This window comes from Colletotrichum paranaense (genome assembly GCF_030867605.1).
Source record: "Colletotrichum paranaense strain IMI 384185 chromosome Unknown Scaffold_2.1, whole genome shotgun sequence".
Lineage (NCBI taxonomy): Eukaryota > Fungi > Ascomycota > Sordariomycetes > Glomerellales > Glomerellaceae > Colletotrichum > Colletotrichum paranaense.
Window position 1 is genome coordinate 1,672,929 of NW_026848960.1, and position 14,716 is coordinate 1,687,644.

Consider the following 14,716-nt stretch of genomic DNA (forward strand, 5'->3'; position numbering starts at 1 on the left):
AGATGGAGTCAACTTTGCGAGAAGTCGTCGTGAACTTGACCAAGCACTTCTTGATTGTTTGTTTGCATGCAGGAACACAGAGCTTTTAATTACATACGCCATCATCCCCAAACTAAGAACCCAGGTTTCAAACAGAGAAACTCTGCAACAGCCTTACCTAGTCTATGTACCGTTGGCACGTCTTCCGCCACGTTTACTCCTCTCAATGTGGCCCTGCAGCACCTTCTTCGTCTGCACCAAACTCCTCTTATTCTTGTACTTGGCCTTGTTCAGCGTCATCATGAAGTTCTTCTGGCGCGCCTTCTCCTTGTTCGTCGAACTCTTGCCCTCGGCTTCCTTCTTGGACCGGCGGATCGCTTGCGTCGACTTGTGCTCCTCGCGACCTGGCTTGCCCTCCTGAGCCAACGCGACTCTCTCCTCCTTAGTCGTCTTGCGCAGCCTGGCGGGAGCCTCAATCTGCTCAGCCGTAAGGCCGTCATCTGCGTGACGGGCCAGAGCCTTCTCAGCCTCCTTGGAACGTTTCGAGGTCTTGCCCAGTGTCTTGTTGAGACTGGCCTCCATGCGCAGCTCTTGGAGCTTCGCGAGGTCGGCGGGTGTGAGAATGGTGGTCGTGGCGAGTTTTTGTATCCGCTCGAGTTCATCAACGTCGTCCTCCTCGTCCTCTTCCTCATCATCCGAGCCGTCCTCTGCTGTTCTCCGCTTCTTCGGCGCAGGTTCATCCTCGTCATCCGAGTGATCAACGTTGATCCAGCCGCCCGAGTCGTCGCTGTCGTCGGAGTCCACTTCCCAGTCCTCTGACTTGTAGCCCTCCTCGTCCTCGTCTTCGTCCTTATCGGCGCCGTCTTCAGGCAAGCCCTTGGCGGCACGCTTGAGCTTGCGCTGCTCCTCCTTGTATCTTGCCAATAGTTCGATACCCTCAATGCCTCCAACTTCCTCCTCGCCGAATCTCTTCGTCTTGATTTCTCCGCTTCTAAGACCCATAGACGCATCCTTGCCTCGGTCCTTCTTCTGCAGCAGATCAGCGCCAACCTCTCTGTACAGAGACAGAAGACCCTTGGCCGCCATCATCGTTCCCTTGTCTTTGCTCTTCCTGTACTGAACAAGATCTTGCAGCAGTGTATCGGACATAGCCAGGGGCTGTCTGACGCAAATTTCACGAATAGCATTCAGACCAGCTGCAGCAACCTCAGCGGCGGCGGCTTCTGAGACGAATTCGTTTGCAATCTTCTGGATGAGGGGCTCAACCGCATCAGGGGGGACCAGGCTGTGCGTTCCCTGAGCCAGAGAAGCCAAGTAAGAAGTGACCGACTCTTGGCGGGGCGTGAGGAATTTGATGAACCACGAGTACAGACTGATGATGGTCAACTTGTGAAGACCAACCAGTCTAGTAACCAACTGTAGGACGAGGAGCTTGTTCTCGTGGGAGAACTTTGTCTTGGTGTTTTGTAAGTGCTTCTGAAACACAGTCTCGGCAAACCCTTGAGGATCGTGCAGGAGGTGGAAGGCGGAGAAGTTGAGCGGGTGAGGCTTGCCCTTGCCGCGCTCCTGCTTGTGGATCTTGGCAACGGCCTTCTTGTACGCATTTGCCTGCTTCTTTGACTTCTTGTTGATGCCGATCTGATGCTTCATCTTTTGCAAATCAATCTGCTCCTCGTCACTGCTGTCGTCCTCCAGCTCCTCACGCTCCTTGTCGCCACCGAGGAAGAAGCGCACGGAACCAACGACAACCTTTTCGTTGTCGGAGAGAGCCGCTTCCTTCATAACGTCGACCGTCTTGGCATCGGTCCAAATTTGTCGCTTCCACAGCTCGCGGGTCAGCTTGACAGCCCAAACAGCTTTCGGTGATGTGCGGTCGGCCGTGATGAGGTTGTAGAGGACGGTCTGGATCGTGCGGTTGAGGGGGTGGTTCGTCGCCTTGGAGTTCGCATTGCGCATCTCGGTAAGGATCTTGCCGAACAGGAGCGTTCGCAGCGACTTGCTGGGTGATGACACAAGAATGGGGAACAGCGTCGTGAGATAGTACGTCGAGTCAATGACGTCCTTCTTTCGGAGGAGCGCCAAAGCTCCGACAATCTTCTCGCGCAATTCGGGGTGCAGAACCTCGTGGTGCTGCAACAGGATCGCCTTCAGGTCGTCGGGGAACGCGACAGCATGCTTCGGGTACAGGTCGACGGTGTGAGCGAGGAGATCGACGAGGTTATGGAAAGACTCTGTGTATTCTCTCGTCGCTGTCGTCGGCGAGACGAGGAAGACCTCGCGCTGACTCTCGTATTGGCCCCATTGCTGGAGGAAGTTCTCTTCGTACGACTTGGGATCGCGGCGGATCTTGTACTGCAGGCCGGCGCTGTGCTTGTTAGTGATTGACGTGTCGGCTAGATCGCGAGAACTTACAAGTCGACATCGACCTTCTCGAGGGCGGTGACCTTGCGCTTTCCCATGATTGCTGTTTTCGCGATTGGAGTCGACAACTTGATCGGTGTCTGAGCAACGGCGGGGGACCATCAAAAATCTCGACGGTCGGCAACTTTTTTTGCTTATCGCTATCTTATCACAGAGAACTAAGGTAAGGTACCTTAGCTTATCGGCGCCAGCAAGCAATACTGGTGGGTCCGTTGGGTGAACTCCACCAATCGGATCCAGTCAAGCGAGCACCTTTGTTCCTTCCTCTTGGGGCATCGCAAGACGGAAGGACATCCTTGCTCAAGAGTACTCATTCCCACGATCAAAGACTAAGGTATTGAGAAAAGTTGCATATACTTAAAAATGAATCTGAGGATTATCAGGTACTCGGCTGAGTCTGGTTGAAAAGTGCGACTGCTGATGGTGGGGATAGTAGAGACAGCGGGGAGGTCCTCCAACAACCCTGGTATTTTGCCTGTGCTGCACCCCGGTCACTGCCAGGCTATCTTGAACTGAGGACTTCAAGTCAAGTGGCAAGTGTCTGAAGCGTACTTGGCCTGTAAGAAGATCCTTGGTCGAGCAAAGTAGAGCATAGCTCTTCATCGCTTTCGCGAAGCGCCATGTGAACAAGGATAAGTACATCCAGTGCGGGCTAATTCATGTCCATGTCATATGTACTACAAAAACTAGTTGTCATTTTCTAGAAGAGATTGGCGGAAGTGTCTGAAACAAGAGGCCACGGAGGCGTGGCATCATGTTGTGTTCCAGGAATGCTTTCTAAAACAGTGATAAGCCCTCGTAACTCCATAAACTTCCTAAAGTCGCCGGTCCGGCGGCTTCATCACGGGAGGCTGTCGTAAGCATCCGCTTTTTGAAAGGGCAGGAGAGGCATTTGCCGCCCTTCCCATACAGGATTATATAAATACCAAATCAATTCCCATCAACTCACAGCTTGAATTAACACCATCAAGTCATCAGATCTTCAACTAGCTTACAGAAAAGAAAGGGGCATTTACGTTTCTATATTTGGTCACCGTCTAGTCAACAATGAAGTTCTCAATCATTGCCATTGCCTTTTCCATCTTTACAGGAAACGCGTACGCGCTGCATGTAAGTTATTGACAACATATGGCCTTGCCACCTTCCAACCCCGAAGCTGGAGGACCCTATGCGCTATAATTCATTCAACCCAAGTGTTCTAACAGTATTTTGTCACAGAGATGCTCTTGTCAGCTTGGATAATCGTGCCAAAGCTTCTCTCAGGTGGAAGATAATCAGAGCTGTGGCGACTTCTGCAAATCAAGCTTCAGTAATGCCAAGACGTGTTGATTGCAAATTAGTGTTGTGAATTTTGTAGTCAATTTGCATACATGGTTTCTAAAACTTTCTAGCCTGGGGATGTGATAAGAACTCAGGATACGGGCAGTAAACGCAATTATCTGTCGAAGTCGCATCAACAGAGTCCCAGCAGAGCTGAGCGGTACAACTTTGGGAGCAGGATGTAGGTACCCCATTAATCTTTCCCCAGGCAATTGGTCCATAGCCTCGTTGTGAAGTGTCGCAATTGGATGGATGGGGACGTATCAGAGGGTTCAAAGAGTCGTAGACCGCCTGATCTGATAAAGTAGTTCACCGCAACACTTCTTCAGGCAACCGGAACTTTTGCTGCCTGGGGCTTCTCTTGGGCAGATAGGTGATCAAAAGGCCCTTGCAGGCTGGTGTGTGCAGGCAAAACACAAAGACCCCTGTCAGCCTATCAACGCTTGATGTAACACAGCTCTGTCACAACTCGCTATAGCACTGGTCGTCTGCATGGTTCTCATAGCACTAGCACCTCTTGATAAGCCTTGGCAATGACCAGGCGACCAATGCTCTGCGACTGGTCTTTTGCCATGTAGAAGAAGTCCAGGTCAGCTCACCAGGCTGTACTTTTCTTGGTGCTGTGCTCACAAAAGGCCCACCTCTAAATCATTCATTCATTATAAGTTGAGAAGTGAACTGCACGACCATCTAATAGCATTTAGCACTCTCACTTGAAATCTGGCGCAATACTTTCAATCTTATACTGGGCACATCACTTCGCTAAGTCGAGAAAACTACCGACATCTCTTTTGCATAGTCGTAGATATCGCGTCATTGTTCAATAGACCGCCGCCATGTCTGCTATTCAGTGGGATACTTGGAACGATGAGATCACTCAACTCTACGTCACTGAAGACAGATCTGCGGAGGAAACAATCAACACTCTGAATCAAAGACACAAACTAAAGATAACGTAAGTTTAAAACTTTGTCTACCTCTCGAAACATTCTCATCATGCCTCTAACATTGGAGAAGTATAAAGCAGTTCAAGAAGCGCTATTCAGGCCTCAAGAAGGTGCGCGCCAACGAATGGAGAGCCATTAAACGAGAGATGCAAAAGCAAAAGGCCGCAGGCAAAGAATGTCTGATCTTCCTCAACGGGCGCCAGCTTGACCCTGAGCGGGTTGCTAGAGAACTGCGTCGATATAGCGGCATTCGCGGTCGAGATGTGGAGGATGGCGGTGTCCCAATTGGTGAGTAGTCTAGAACCCTTAACTGAAGTAGTCGTCGAGCACCAGATCTCTGAAACAAATTAGACATTGGCATCGATACCTCAGGCCTGCACCGGCTAGAATTGCGCACAAAGATCCTCCCCAGGAGCGATACTCTGTCAGATACCCGGTCGAGCATTGTACGGCTTCCCTCCAGAGCGGATGTCACTCATGTCGCAGACCCTTGTGGCCCAAATTTAATGAACTTCAACCCTTCCTCTGCAGATGTGTACTCCTTTGATTTCGATTGCAGTAACATCAGCATGAACACTCCTTGCTTCACTGAGCTTCTGGTCCAGAAAGGTCCCCAGGACATGCTACACGTGCAAAGCATCCCTCGTCCACGAAGTGGTCGAGAAAGTCCTGACGGGACTAGCGAGGGTACGACATCAGCGATGTCCCAGCGACGGTGTCCAACACCAGATTATGTTATTCCTGACTTCTGTTTTTCTGAATCAAGCATGGTATTGAAAACTCGTCCCAAAATACCAGCTCGCTTCTTGGGGATGCTAAATGGAATTGCATTAAATGTCTCTCGTACGTAATAGCCAAAATGTCCCCAAAAAATGCTTGTAGAGACATCGCTAATAACAGCCGTAGAAGTCAATCACTTCATGAAAGCCCTTGAAAGGGATATCAGTACTTTTGCCTCCAAGGTGGACCAAGTCCGGTGGCCATGTTGGTGGCAGGAACCATATTCCAGTTCGGGTTCCGGCTGGATAACCCTGGCAAGCGGCGATCCTTCTCTACTTTCATTGAAGCCGATCTACTTCATTGCCGAGAACGTTCTTCGGCGAGACAACGATAGCCTGGAAGATCACAATAACGCGGATGCAAAGGATTGCCAAATTTCTCTGTGCCAGAATGAGCGATTGCTGAAACTATTTTTCTCCATTGTTCTGCATCTCATCTGCAACAACATCACAGGAATCCATGCAATTCCCTCGTTCCTCCAATGGGTGAATGAAATGGATGTACTGGATCAACTTGCGGTGTATTTGAAGATGAGTCCCAGAGATGCTGGAGCCCTTTTGGAAGCAGCTGTGCGTCGGCTCAGACTAGGTCTATATGAAGACAGTCACCCTACCGCTTCTCGTTCCACCAAATACCCGTGGGGGGAGCAGTTAGTCGACTTCTTCGACAAACAAGGGCTGGCAATTCCCCCCGAACTGTCTTCACTTCTTCTTCACGCCATGGCAAGAAATTCGGCCGCATCAGCTGCAAGGACATTGCTTTCTCATGGAGCCGATATCAACTTCACCGCAACCATCGGATATGAACGTGGCACTAGACCCTTTCGACGCCCCGTTCCCCCAATCGGGCCCCCGCTATTTCAAGCCATATGTTTCGAGAACCCTGACATGGCGGAGTTTCTCATCGAGGAAGGAGCTGAAATCAATGACTGTTACCAGGCGGATTCTCCCAAGTTGTCCTGCAACGCTCTTAGTATCTGCATCTCCGAACTTGAACCATATGTTGCAGATCTTCTCGTTAGGAAGGGAGCTCAGATACCTCCGTCGATCAAAGTCGATTTGCGGCCCCTCCAAGACAAGTTGAGGAGCGTATTCAATGATGGAAAGTATCCGCTTCTTCGGCAATGGATCCGTCATCACCTGCCACTCGTTGATCTGATCGTTCAAGCTGCGAGCGTCGGTAACAGCGAGCTCTCCAAAGTCCTTCTACAACACAACATACTTCAGGAGATGGCTTTGGAATGCGCCTTGCGTCGAGCCATCAAAGTGCGAGACACTCTCGCTGTGCAAACGCTACTTCAACGTGGCGTGAATCCAAATCCGCCGCCATGTCAGATTGAATGCTCAAAGTTTCTAGGTATTGACGAGGAATTAGTGGAAGAGGCACCAATTTTTTTGGCTCACAATGCTAATATCGAAGGGAGAGGAATCACGCATTTACTATTGCTTGCTGGTTCCCATGTGCCCGATTACGTTCTTGTCGACATTTTCCGACGGAGCATGGATGACCAAGGCATGGTATCGGGTTACAGTGATATGCTACCATTATACTCCCTTTTGGTATCGAGAGTATCGGCGATGCCAGTTATTGGAGCTTCCGCCTTGGTAAGCGCAGTCAAAAAAAGGAGCTTGATCTTATGCAGCTGTCTCCTTGATCTCAAGGCTCCCCTTAACTATTATGGAGTCCAAAGAATGAGCTGCTTACAACAAGCGGCACGTCAAGGAGACTTGCTTCTGACGCGTTTTCTCCTCGAAAGTGGCGCGGATGTTAACTTTGCTGCTCATGAGGATGGAGGACGTACGGCACTGCAGAGTGCTGTCGAATGTGGTGCAACATCAGTTGCAGATTGTCTGCTCAGTGTCGGAGCAGACATAAAGGCCGCTCCGGCGAAGAGGAATGGAGTCACCGTGCTGGAAGCTTTCGCAAAGTCTAACGAGGATGGCTACTACCCGAGATTAGCATCCAGAGCTTCGTACATCCCCCCGGAGTACCAAAGAAATCAAGTTTCAAAACTAGGAGGTTTTCGAAATTGGGTGGCCATGGGCGCGCCCATCAATCGCCTAAACGGCGATGACAGTAGCTTACTGCACCACTTGGTATACAATTTCCATTACGAATGCCTGCAGTCAGCATTGGAACTAGGCGCACGAACAGAAGCCAGGTGGCACGTGGATAGGAACACTGGTGTTTTTCAGGATGAGCTTGAGCATGAAACTCCAAAGAGCGTGAAGACTCCGCTTCAACTTGCTGCATACTTGGACGAAGTTGAAGCTGCTCGCTTGCTACTCGAGTATGGAGCCGATATCAATGCCCACCCGAGCGACGATTACGGCAGAACTGCGTTACAGGCAGCGACGTGTAACTTCAGAGAACAGTGTGGACATGAAATGCTGGAGCTTCTGCTTTCCTTCAACCAGGACATCAACGCACCACCAGCAAATCAAGGAGGCCTCACAGCCCTACAGGGGGCAGCAATAAGCGGCGATTTAGGTGTTGCCAAGATGCTGCTCGAACGCGGAGCAGATATCAACGCCCCTGCCGCAGCCGTGAACGGCAGGACGGCGATCGAAGGAGCTGCTGAACACGGCCGCCTAGACATGGTTCAACTTCTGCTTGAAAATGGCGCCAAAGGGGATCCGGAGACTGGCTTCTCCAGGGCAATTGAGCTCGCAAAGGCAGAGGCTCATTTGGGGGTCGCAAAGGTTCTTCAGGAGCACGACGAGATCTCGGCGCTACTTGATATGGGGCTGGCGTATGGAGCGAGTACTGACCTGGCCGCTACTCTGCCGTCTCCGGGAATGATATTCGACATTTGAAATTTGGTGTCACTGAGAAATTAAGCTCGAGTTAGGCGGGAGAGAAGGAATCTCGCGGGGACAGAAATGTCTGGAGTATTACGTTCAAGAGGAATGGGGAAGGTCTTCTAAGGTGGAAGCTAAGAATGTTAAAGGCTCAGGTGAAAATGGATTCTGCTATCTTTCAAATTTACGTCTAGATCAATATTCAACCACTTACTTACAACGTCTATGAGCCCGGAGTCATATGGAAGACTACGTGTAACAAGAGGATAGCGGAAGGCCATTGGAAACATCATTTGGATATCCACATCACGCATAATCAAAAGAGGTGCACTTAGCAAGTGATTGGCAAACATTGATAAACTCCATTCCTTCTCACCAGCTTCACAAGCTGGCCTCCTCACTCTCACTACAACTCTATATACAATCTCCCCAGTTCCAACCTCATTCAAACCCCACAGCTACTCCACCCCACCCCTCTTCTGAAAAAGACTGTAAAAGCAGATCCATCTGCTAAAAGACTGACTGGCTGGCTTGCTGGGTGATATGAAGAACCATTCAATGCATGTGCGTGCGTTGCGTAAACAAGACGTGTGTGTGGGTGTGATAGCGTAACACTTTGCTTCGTTCCTTCTTCTCTCCTTCCTTCCTAACTTCGTTCATTTCACATCTTCTCTTTGTCTCTTTATGCACATACCCAACTCATTCATCACTTTCACAGCTCATCCCGTTCATTCTCGTCCGTTTCCTCCAGCTGCTCAGTATCTTCATTCGCAACCTGTGCTTGCTCATCTGCGACCTCGTGCTCTGCGTCCTCTGCGACGGGTAGAGCCGACTCAGTGGCAGGTGCCTCTTCCTCAGACTCAGCGTCTTCAGTGGACTCTTCGACGGGCGACACAGTCTCAAAAGCTGATGCCTCTTCAGTCTCGGAGGCGTCCTCAGAGACGAGAGTCGCAGATACGTCCTCCGCGGCAAGGGTGTCCGCAATAGCTTCTTTACCAGAGCCTTCCTCAGCTTCAACCACGGCATCAGCCTCAGCCTCGACCTCAGGTGCAACACTAGCCGTAGGTTGAACCCTGATAACCTCCGTCTCCGTAACAACAGCCTTGACCGTCTCCGTAATAGTCTCAATGATACGCACCAACTCTCTAGTAGTAATGGTCTCATGAACTGGAGTAGGCGAAGGAGCCCTCACTTCCTCAGAAGACGAAGAAGGAGAAGCAGTCACAGAAGTCTCCTGCTCCACAGCTGAAGTTTGCTCCGTAGCTAACGTTGACGTAGGCTCAACATCCTCAACAATCGCAACAGACTCAGAGACAAAAACCTCCACACTAGGCTCTGGTTCAGCGACTTCAACCTCAGGCGTAGGCTGAACAACAACCTCCACCGAAGCCTCAGAAGCCGTTACAGACTCCACAACAGCCTTGATGCTCTCCATCAACGGCGGCGCCTGCTGCGAGGCCGGAAACTCTACCACAGGAGCAGCAGCATGATCGACAAACTGCCCATCCCAATCCTTCACCTCCCTCGGCGCAGGACGAATCGCCATAAACAGCACAAGCAGGCTCATGACCACAATGGCAAGATTCTTCTTATCCTGCATAAACACTCGCGCAGCCTCGAGAAGCAACTCCGCGAGTCCCGCGTTCTGGAAGGCTTGTTGGCGCTGGTGGTGTTGGGCGTAGGATTCCTCCGGTGGGGGAGGGGACTGGTGGTGCTGATGTTGCTCGTGGTAATGAGGTTGTTGGGGTTCCGGTTCAGGTTGCTGTTGTTGTGAGGGAGGAGGAGAGCGAGCTGAGTAGGCGTCGTGGTGCGATGATGCGGGCCGAGATTCGGGGGCTGGCTCGTGGTGCTCTGGTTCAGGCGCCGGAGGGTGACCGTAGATCTCACGCATGCGCGCCTCGTCGCGGAGACGGCGTTCCTCGCTTTGGTCGTAGCGGGGCATCGGCTCCGGAGACGGGGGCCGGATATCCTCTGCAGCAGCAGGGGGAGGTGACGAGACCGGGATATGAGCCTCGCTCTCAATGTACTTCGGCTCCAAGAGATGAGTCTCCTCAATATGCGACGTCTCGTGCATCGGCTCCTCCATGGACGGCATATCGCGATCAAAGTCCGACATGCCGCGCTCCTCGGGCATATCCCTCCCCTCAGTCGACTCAAGAATCGTAGGATCGTGCTTTACAAGCGACATCTGCTGCGACTGCGCGACAACAAGACGCTCCAGCTCATCCAGCACAGCCGACTCGACAATGGGCTCAATTTCAACATCAACACGCTCCATCTCCTTCCAGCAGGCCGCCCACGCACCGGTCCTCATAAGGCCGTTGCTAGCGTACACCTTGATGCGGAAGATCTTGCCGGGGCCGAGGGACTCGTAGCGGATTTCGTGGCGACATGTCTGGCACCAGTGCGTCTTTGCGAGGGCGCTCTTGCGCCTCAACTCTTCGTCGTACTCCTCCTCGTCGCTGTCCATGTCCTCGCCAAGCGTCATCTCGTTGGACGGGCCGAGATAGTGCCCGCACTCGAGAACGCGGGCCCTTCGGCGCAGAGGAAGGTCGAGGGCTTCCAACAGCCGCTCCTCGAGTATCTCGTACTCGTCTTGCGGGTGGGAGAGAAGGATGCCGCGCTCGCAGACAGTATCGGCGACACGGTCGTGAAGGTGGTGCCAGGCCTCGCGGAGCGTCTTTGCTTCCGGGGACAGCGTCTCGGAAGACGTTTGCTCCAGGATCTCAGCCCATTGCCAGCGGAGCGGCAGCAGGGTGACGTGAAGAAGTACGAGCGGGGCGGGCTCTTTCTTAGGGTTGAAGCGGGTAGGTGTCTTGCGGCCCTTGGCAGAGTACTGGGCCGACACGTTGGGGCTGCCGAGGCGGGAGATGGTCGGCACCTGGGAGCGTTTGCTCGAGCGTGGTGAGTAGGAGCCGCCGGTGACGGAGGGCGCGGGGGATGAGTATTGCAGAGCCCGGACGTCGGAAGGGGAGCGGAAGGGCATCCTAGGCGCGCCGCGGATGGTTGGGACGAAGTCTTCCTTATCGTAGTAGGACATCTCGGATACGGAGACGTCGTCAGACATTTGGGAGAATCTCTTGGAGGAACGGTTGCTGGTGTCCTTGTGATGGTCGATATTGCCATCAAAGGAACCGAGTGAGCTACGCGGGCTGCGGTCGCTGAAGACGTCCGAGTCGCCGTGCTGGGAGGAGCTGTCGCCGCCGTCCTCGTGATGCGCGGGTCGATGACGGGCATCGCTCTCCCGACGGCTAGTTTGCGATTGTGTGTTGTAGGACTCGCGACGACTTGCCCGCGATTGCGTGTCATACGACTCACGGCGGCTAGCGCGCGAGTCGGTGTTGTAGGATTCGCGCCGAGTGCTCACATCGTAGTGTAGCTCTGTGCCGTTATTTGTAGACCCCGTGGAGTCGTGGCGTGCGTGTGACCTATTTCTAATAGTCTCCATGGTCTGAGCCTCGAGTCGCTCGAGGACCTCCTTAGCGGCAGCCTGAATGAGAGCATCGGTACGGCCGGAGACGCGGCGGAGGGAAGAAGAGGAACGACTGGCTTCTTGGACGCCGGCGGGCTCACCATGGTCCTCGTCGGCGACTTCGATGGCAGGAGCGGGTGTGGGTGTCTCATCTGAGTCTGTCTGAGCCATGTTGAGTGAGTCTGCGACCTGCTCTGCCAGTTGGCTCGTTGTGATTTCGGCCGCGGGTCCAAGTGATCTTCCCCTCTCAACTTCCTCGTCTTCAGGTTCTGTCTCTAGGGCGGGGGTAGATTCTTTCTGGGCCTCGACTTCGGGTTCAGGCTCTGGTTGAACCTCTGGCTCAGCTTCTGGCTCGGCAGCTTCTGGCTCGGCAACCTCTGGCTCGGGCTCTGGCAGGGGCGTATCCTCTTTGCTCTCCTCCTCAGGTTGAGCCTCAGGTTCTGCCGGAGTTGTTGTCTCTTCAGCTTCCTCGGCCTCAACGACAGCTTCAAGCTCGGCATGAAGCTCTGCCTCTACCTCAGCGACCAACTCTTCGAGCTCAGTGTCCTCCGCAGTTGCTGGTGCGGGAGTATCTTCTGAAATTCCCTTCTCAGCTTCAGCCTCTGCACTTAATGGCTCCTCCTCATGTGTATCTTTGGTTTCGGTATTCGCAGACGAATCCTCGTCTGCTGGTGTGTCGGCTTCTTCTGCCGTCGCCGCTTCCGGCTTATCCTCCTCAGCCGTCTGTGTATCTTCCGAGGCAGGCTCCGTTTCTTCAAGCTTGGTCTCAGGTTCTTCAGAGGTGTTCTCCGTGGCAGACTTTGTCTCTTCAGCCTCCGCAGCCTCCTCAACTGTCGTGTCGGCTTCTTGCTCGGGAGTATCCTCAGTATCAGCCTCCACGACAGCCTCTGTTACAGCTGCCTCGGCCTCTGTCGTGTCTTCCTCCTTGTCGTCTTCCTTCACACCTTCCGGCTCGGTCTTTGACTCCTCCACAACGACTGCGGGAGTCTCGTCCTTGACATCCTCCTGTGTATCTTCCACCGTCTTCGCCTCCTCGGTCTCAGCCTTGGCGGCAGCAGCAGCAGCGGCGGGGACGTCGTCTTCCATAATTTCGGACTCGGCAGCTTCGTGCGCGGGTGTATTCAAGCAAGACTGGTCAACATGGATCTCAAAGTCGAGATCCTCGGGTTTCGGCCCGGATCGTAGCATCTGTCAGTAGTCGACAGATAGACCGACAAAACTTGTGAGATCCCGAGTTCGTTCCAGTCGTTGAGGTAGAACGGGACGGGAAGGAAGCAGTAGTAATCTGGATAAAAAAGCGGGCTTGAGGAATGCGGTGAATGCGGGTTGGGATAATCCTCCTTTCTCTTTAGAGACGAGAAAGAGAGACACAAAAGTCTCTCGAGAAACGTTAGGATGCTGCGTGTGGGGGTGGTACCCTATAATTCCAGTCTGTTTATGGCCCCCGGTCCGGGACGGGTCGAGGGAGCAACCGGTTTTGGAGGTGGTTCGTTTAGGATGGTTCGGTGGAAATATGGTGCTCTCTCTTTTCGAACAGGTCAAAAGTCAAGGTGGGACCTTGGTCTGAAGACAGAGTTTCCAATGTTGACTTTGAACTTGTTCTGGACAATCATACAGAAACACACAGAGAGAGAGGTAGAGAGAGGTGCTCGGCTAATATGTGATGCTTCGTTGTCTCCCGGTGGTTGGTCAAACTATTGCAAGTGGGCTTTCTACCTTCTCATCTTTTGGCGCCGGTTGGGCAGTCACAAAAAAAAAAGCTGCGGTGAGAGTGAGGCGCGCGTTCAGTCTAAAGGGTCGGGATAGGCCCAGGATACCATGCATCCTGCGTCCTGCATTTGCCTTTGCATTGACAAGTGACGGGAGTGGCTGGCGCATCGACTGGGGGTTGCGTGAGCTGCTCGCGGTGTGCTCATCTGTTTTGTTTACTTTGGTTGCCGGGTCGAAACACGGGGGTGGTGGACGGTCACTGGTGACGGAGTGGGGGTGGAAATTTGACCCGCTCAATTTTCCTTCGCCCAACCATGCCATTTTTCGACGTCCTTCTTTCCGCCCAATTAGGATCTTTGCCTGAATGTTCTGTCTTGAATGCGGATGGTTGGGGGAGGATACTCATGTACAGGAGTACGAATCTTCAGTGTCATGATCTTTCTGGCCATGATGTACAGAGTAATCTATACTTTCATATTCCATCTGTATTCTATCGTCAAGCAGCCTCAAACAAAAGGATTCACTCGCTCCCATTTCCCACGCAAAGTTCCCTTCCATGCGACGTCAAAACATACATGTCTTCTTCCCTCTCGCACAGCCAATTTGACGTCATCTAGTAAAGCCGATAAGAAGATAGTTGCACCATCAACGGGCATCCCGGACTCTCTCTGTCTCTCTCCATTTTGAAAGGTCCTGTCTCCAGGGGTTCAAAATGTCGGTGACCGGTCAGGGTACAGTCTTAGCCACCCGGATGACCCCATCCGGTCTTCCCATCCTATCCGCGGTCACCTTACTGGCACCACAGTTCCCATCCCGTTGTGGCGGCATGGCCCAGTTGCCGGGCCGCTTTGACGGGGACAAAAGTCAACCCAACTATCCGCCGTCCTCTCAGTACGGACAAAACTAGTGAATTCTGGAAATGAGGTGCTCTGACGATCGTGACAACTTAGCTTCGATCCCTCTTGTCGATGCGAATATGATGCCATGTTGTGATTTCGTCAGTGGCTTGCGTCCATAGTCATCTTACCTGAGCGCTGCGGATGTAGAATGGAATAGAAGCATTTCACCATAGCACACGTCAACACGGAATCAACGGAGAGGTCCAAACTCCCGGTCTATGATTGCAAACTACAAAGCGACTATTATACAACCCTCCGGCAGGCCAGCCATCTTTTCGTCTATCATGCTCTATGCTTCTATGATAGGCAGTTTTCCTGAAAAGATCAACCCAAGTCCCCATGCCCTCCAAGGAGTCTTGCTGAACAGATGAAACAAGAAGTTTGCCC

The 14,716-nt window shown here is 52.6% G+C and overlaps 3 protein-coding genes across 3 annotated transcripts; 1 reads left to right on the forward strand and 2 right to left on the reverse strand.

The window, feature by feature from the left end:
* Positions 1 to 162: 162 nt before the first annotated feature.
* Positions 163 to 2,438, reverse strand: CPAR01_02446 (uncharacterized protein; the record flags this gene model as incomplete). Its single annotated transcript, XM_060486734.1, has 2 exons — positions 163 to 2,344; positions 2,392 to 2,438. 2 exons carry the CDS (start codon positions 2,436 to 2,438, stop codon positions 163 to 165), a joined length of 2,229 nt encoding a protein of 742 aa, XP_060354062.1.
* A 2,118-nt stretch (positions 2,439 to 4,556) lies between these two features.
* CPAR01_02447 (uncharacterized protein) lies at positions 4,557 to 8,263 on the forward strand (the record flags this gene model as incomplete). Its single annotated transcript, XM_060486735.1, has 4 exons — positions 4,557 to 4,675; positions 4,738 to 4,955; positions 5,019 to 5,510; positions 5,574 to 8,263. The coding sequence occupies 4 exons, from the start codon at positions 4,557 to 4,559 to the stop codon at positions 8,261 to 8,263; spliced, it is 3,519 nt and encodes a 1,172-aa protein (XP_060354063.1).
* A 697-nt stretch (positions 8,264 to 8,960) lies between these two features.
* Positions 8,961 to 12,908, reverse strand: CPAR01_02448 (uncharacterized protein; the record flags this gene model as incomplete). Its single annotated transcript, XM_060486736.1, has 1 exon — positions 8,961 to 12,908. The coding sequence occupies one exon, from the start codon at positions 12,906 to 12,908 to the stop codon at positions 8,961 to 8,963; it is 3,948 nt and encodes a 1,315-aa protein (XP_060354064.1).
* Between the last annotated feature and the right edge of the window lie 1,808 nt (positions 12,909 to 14,716).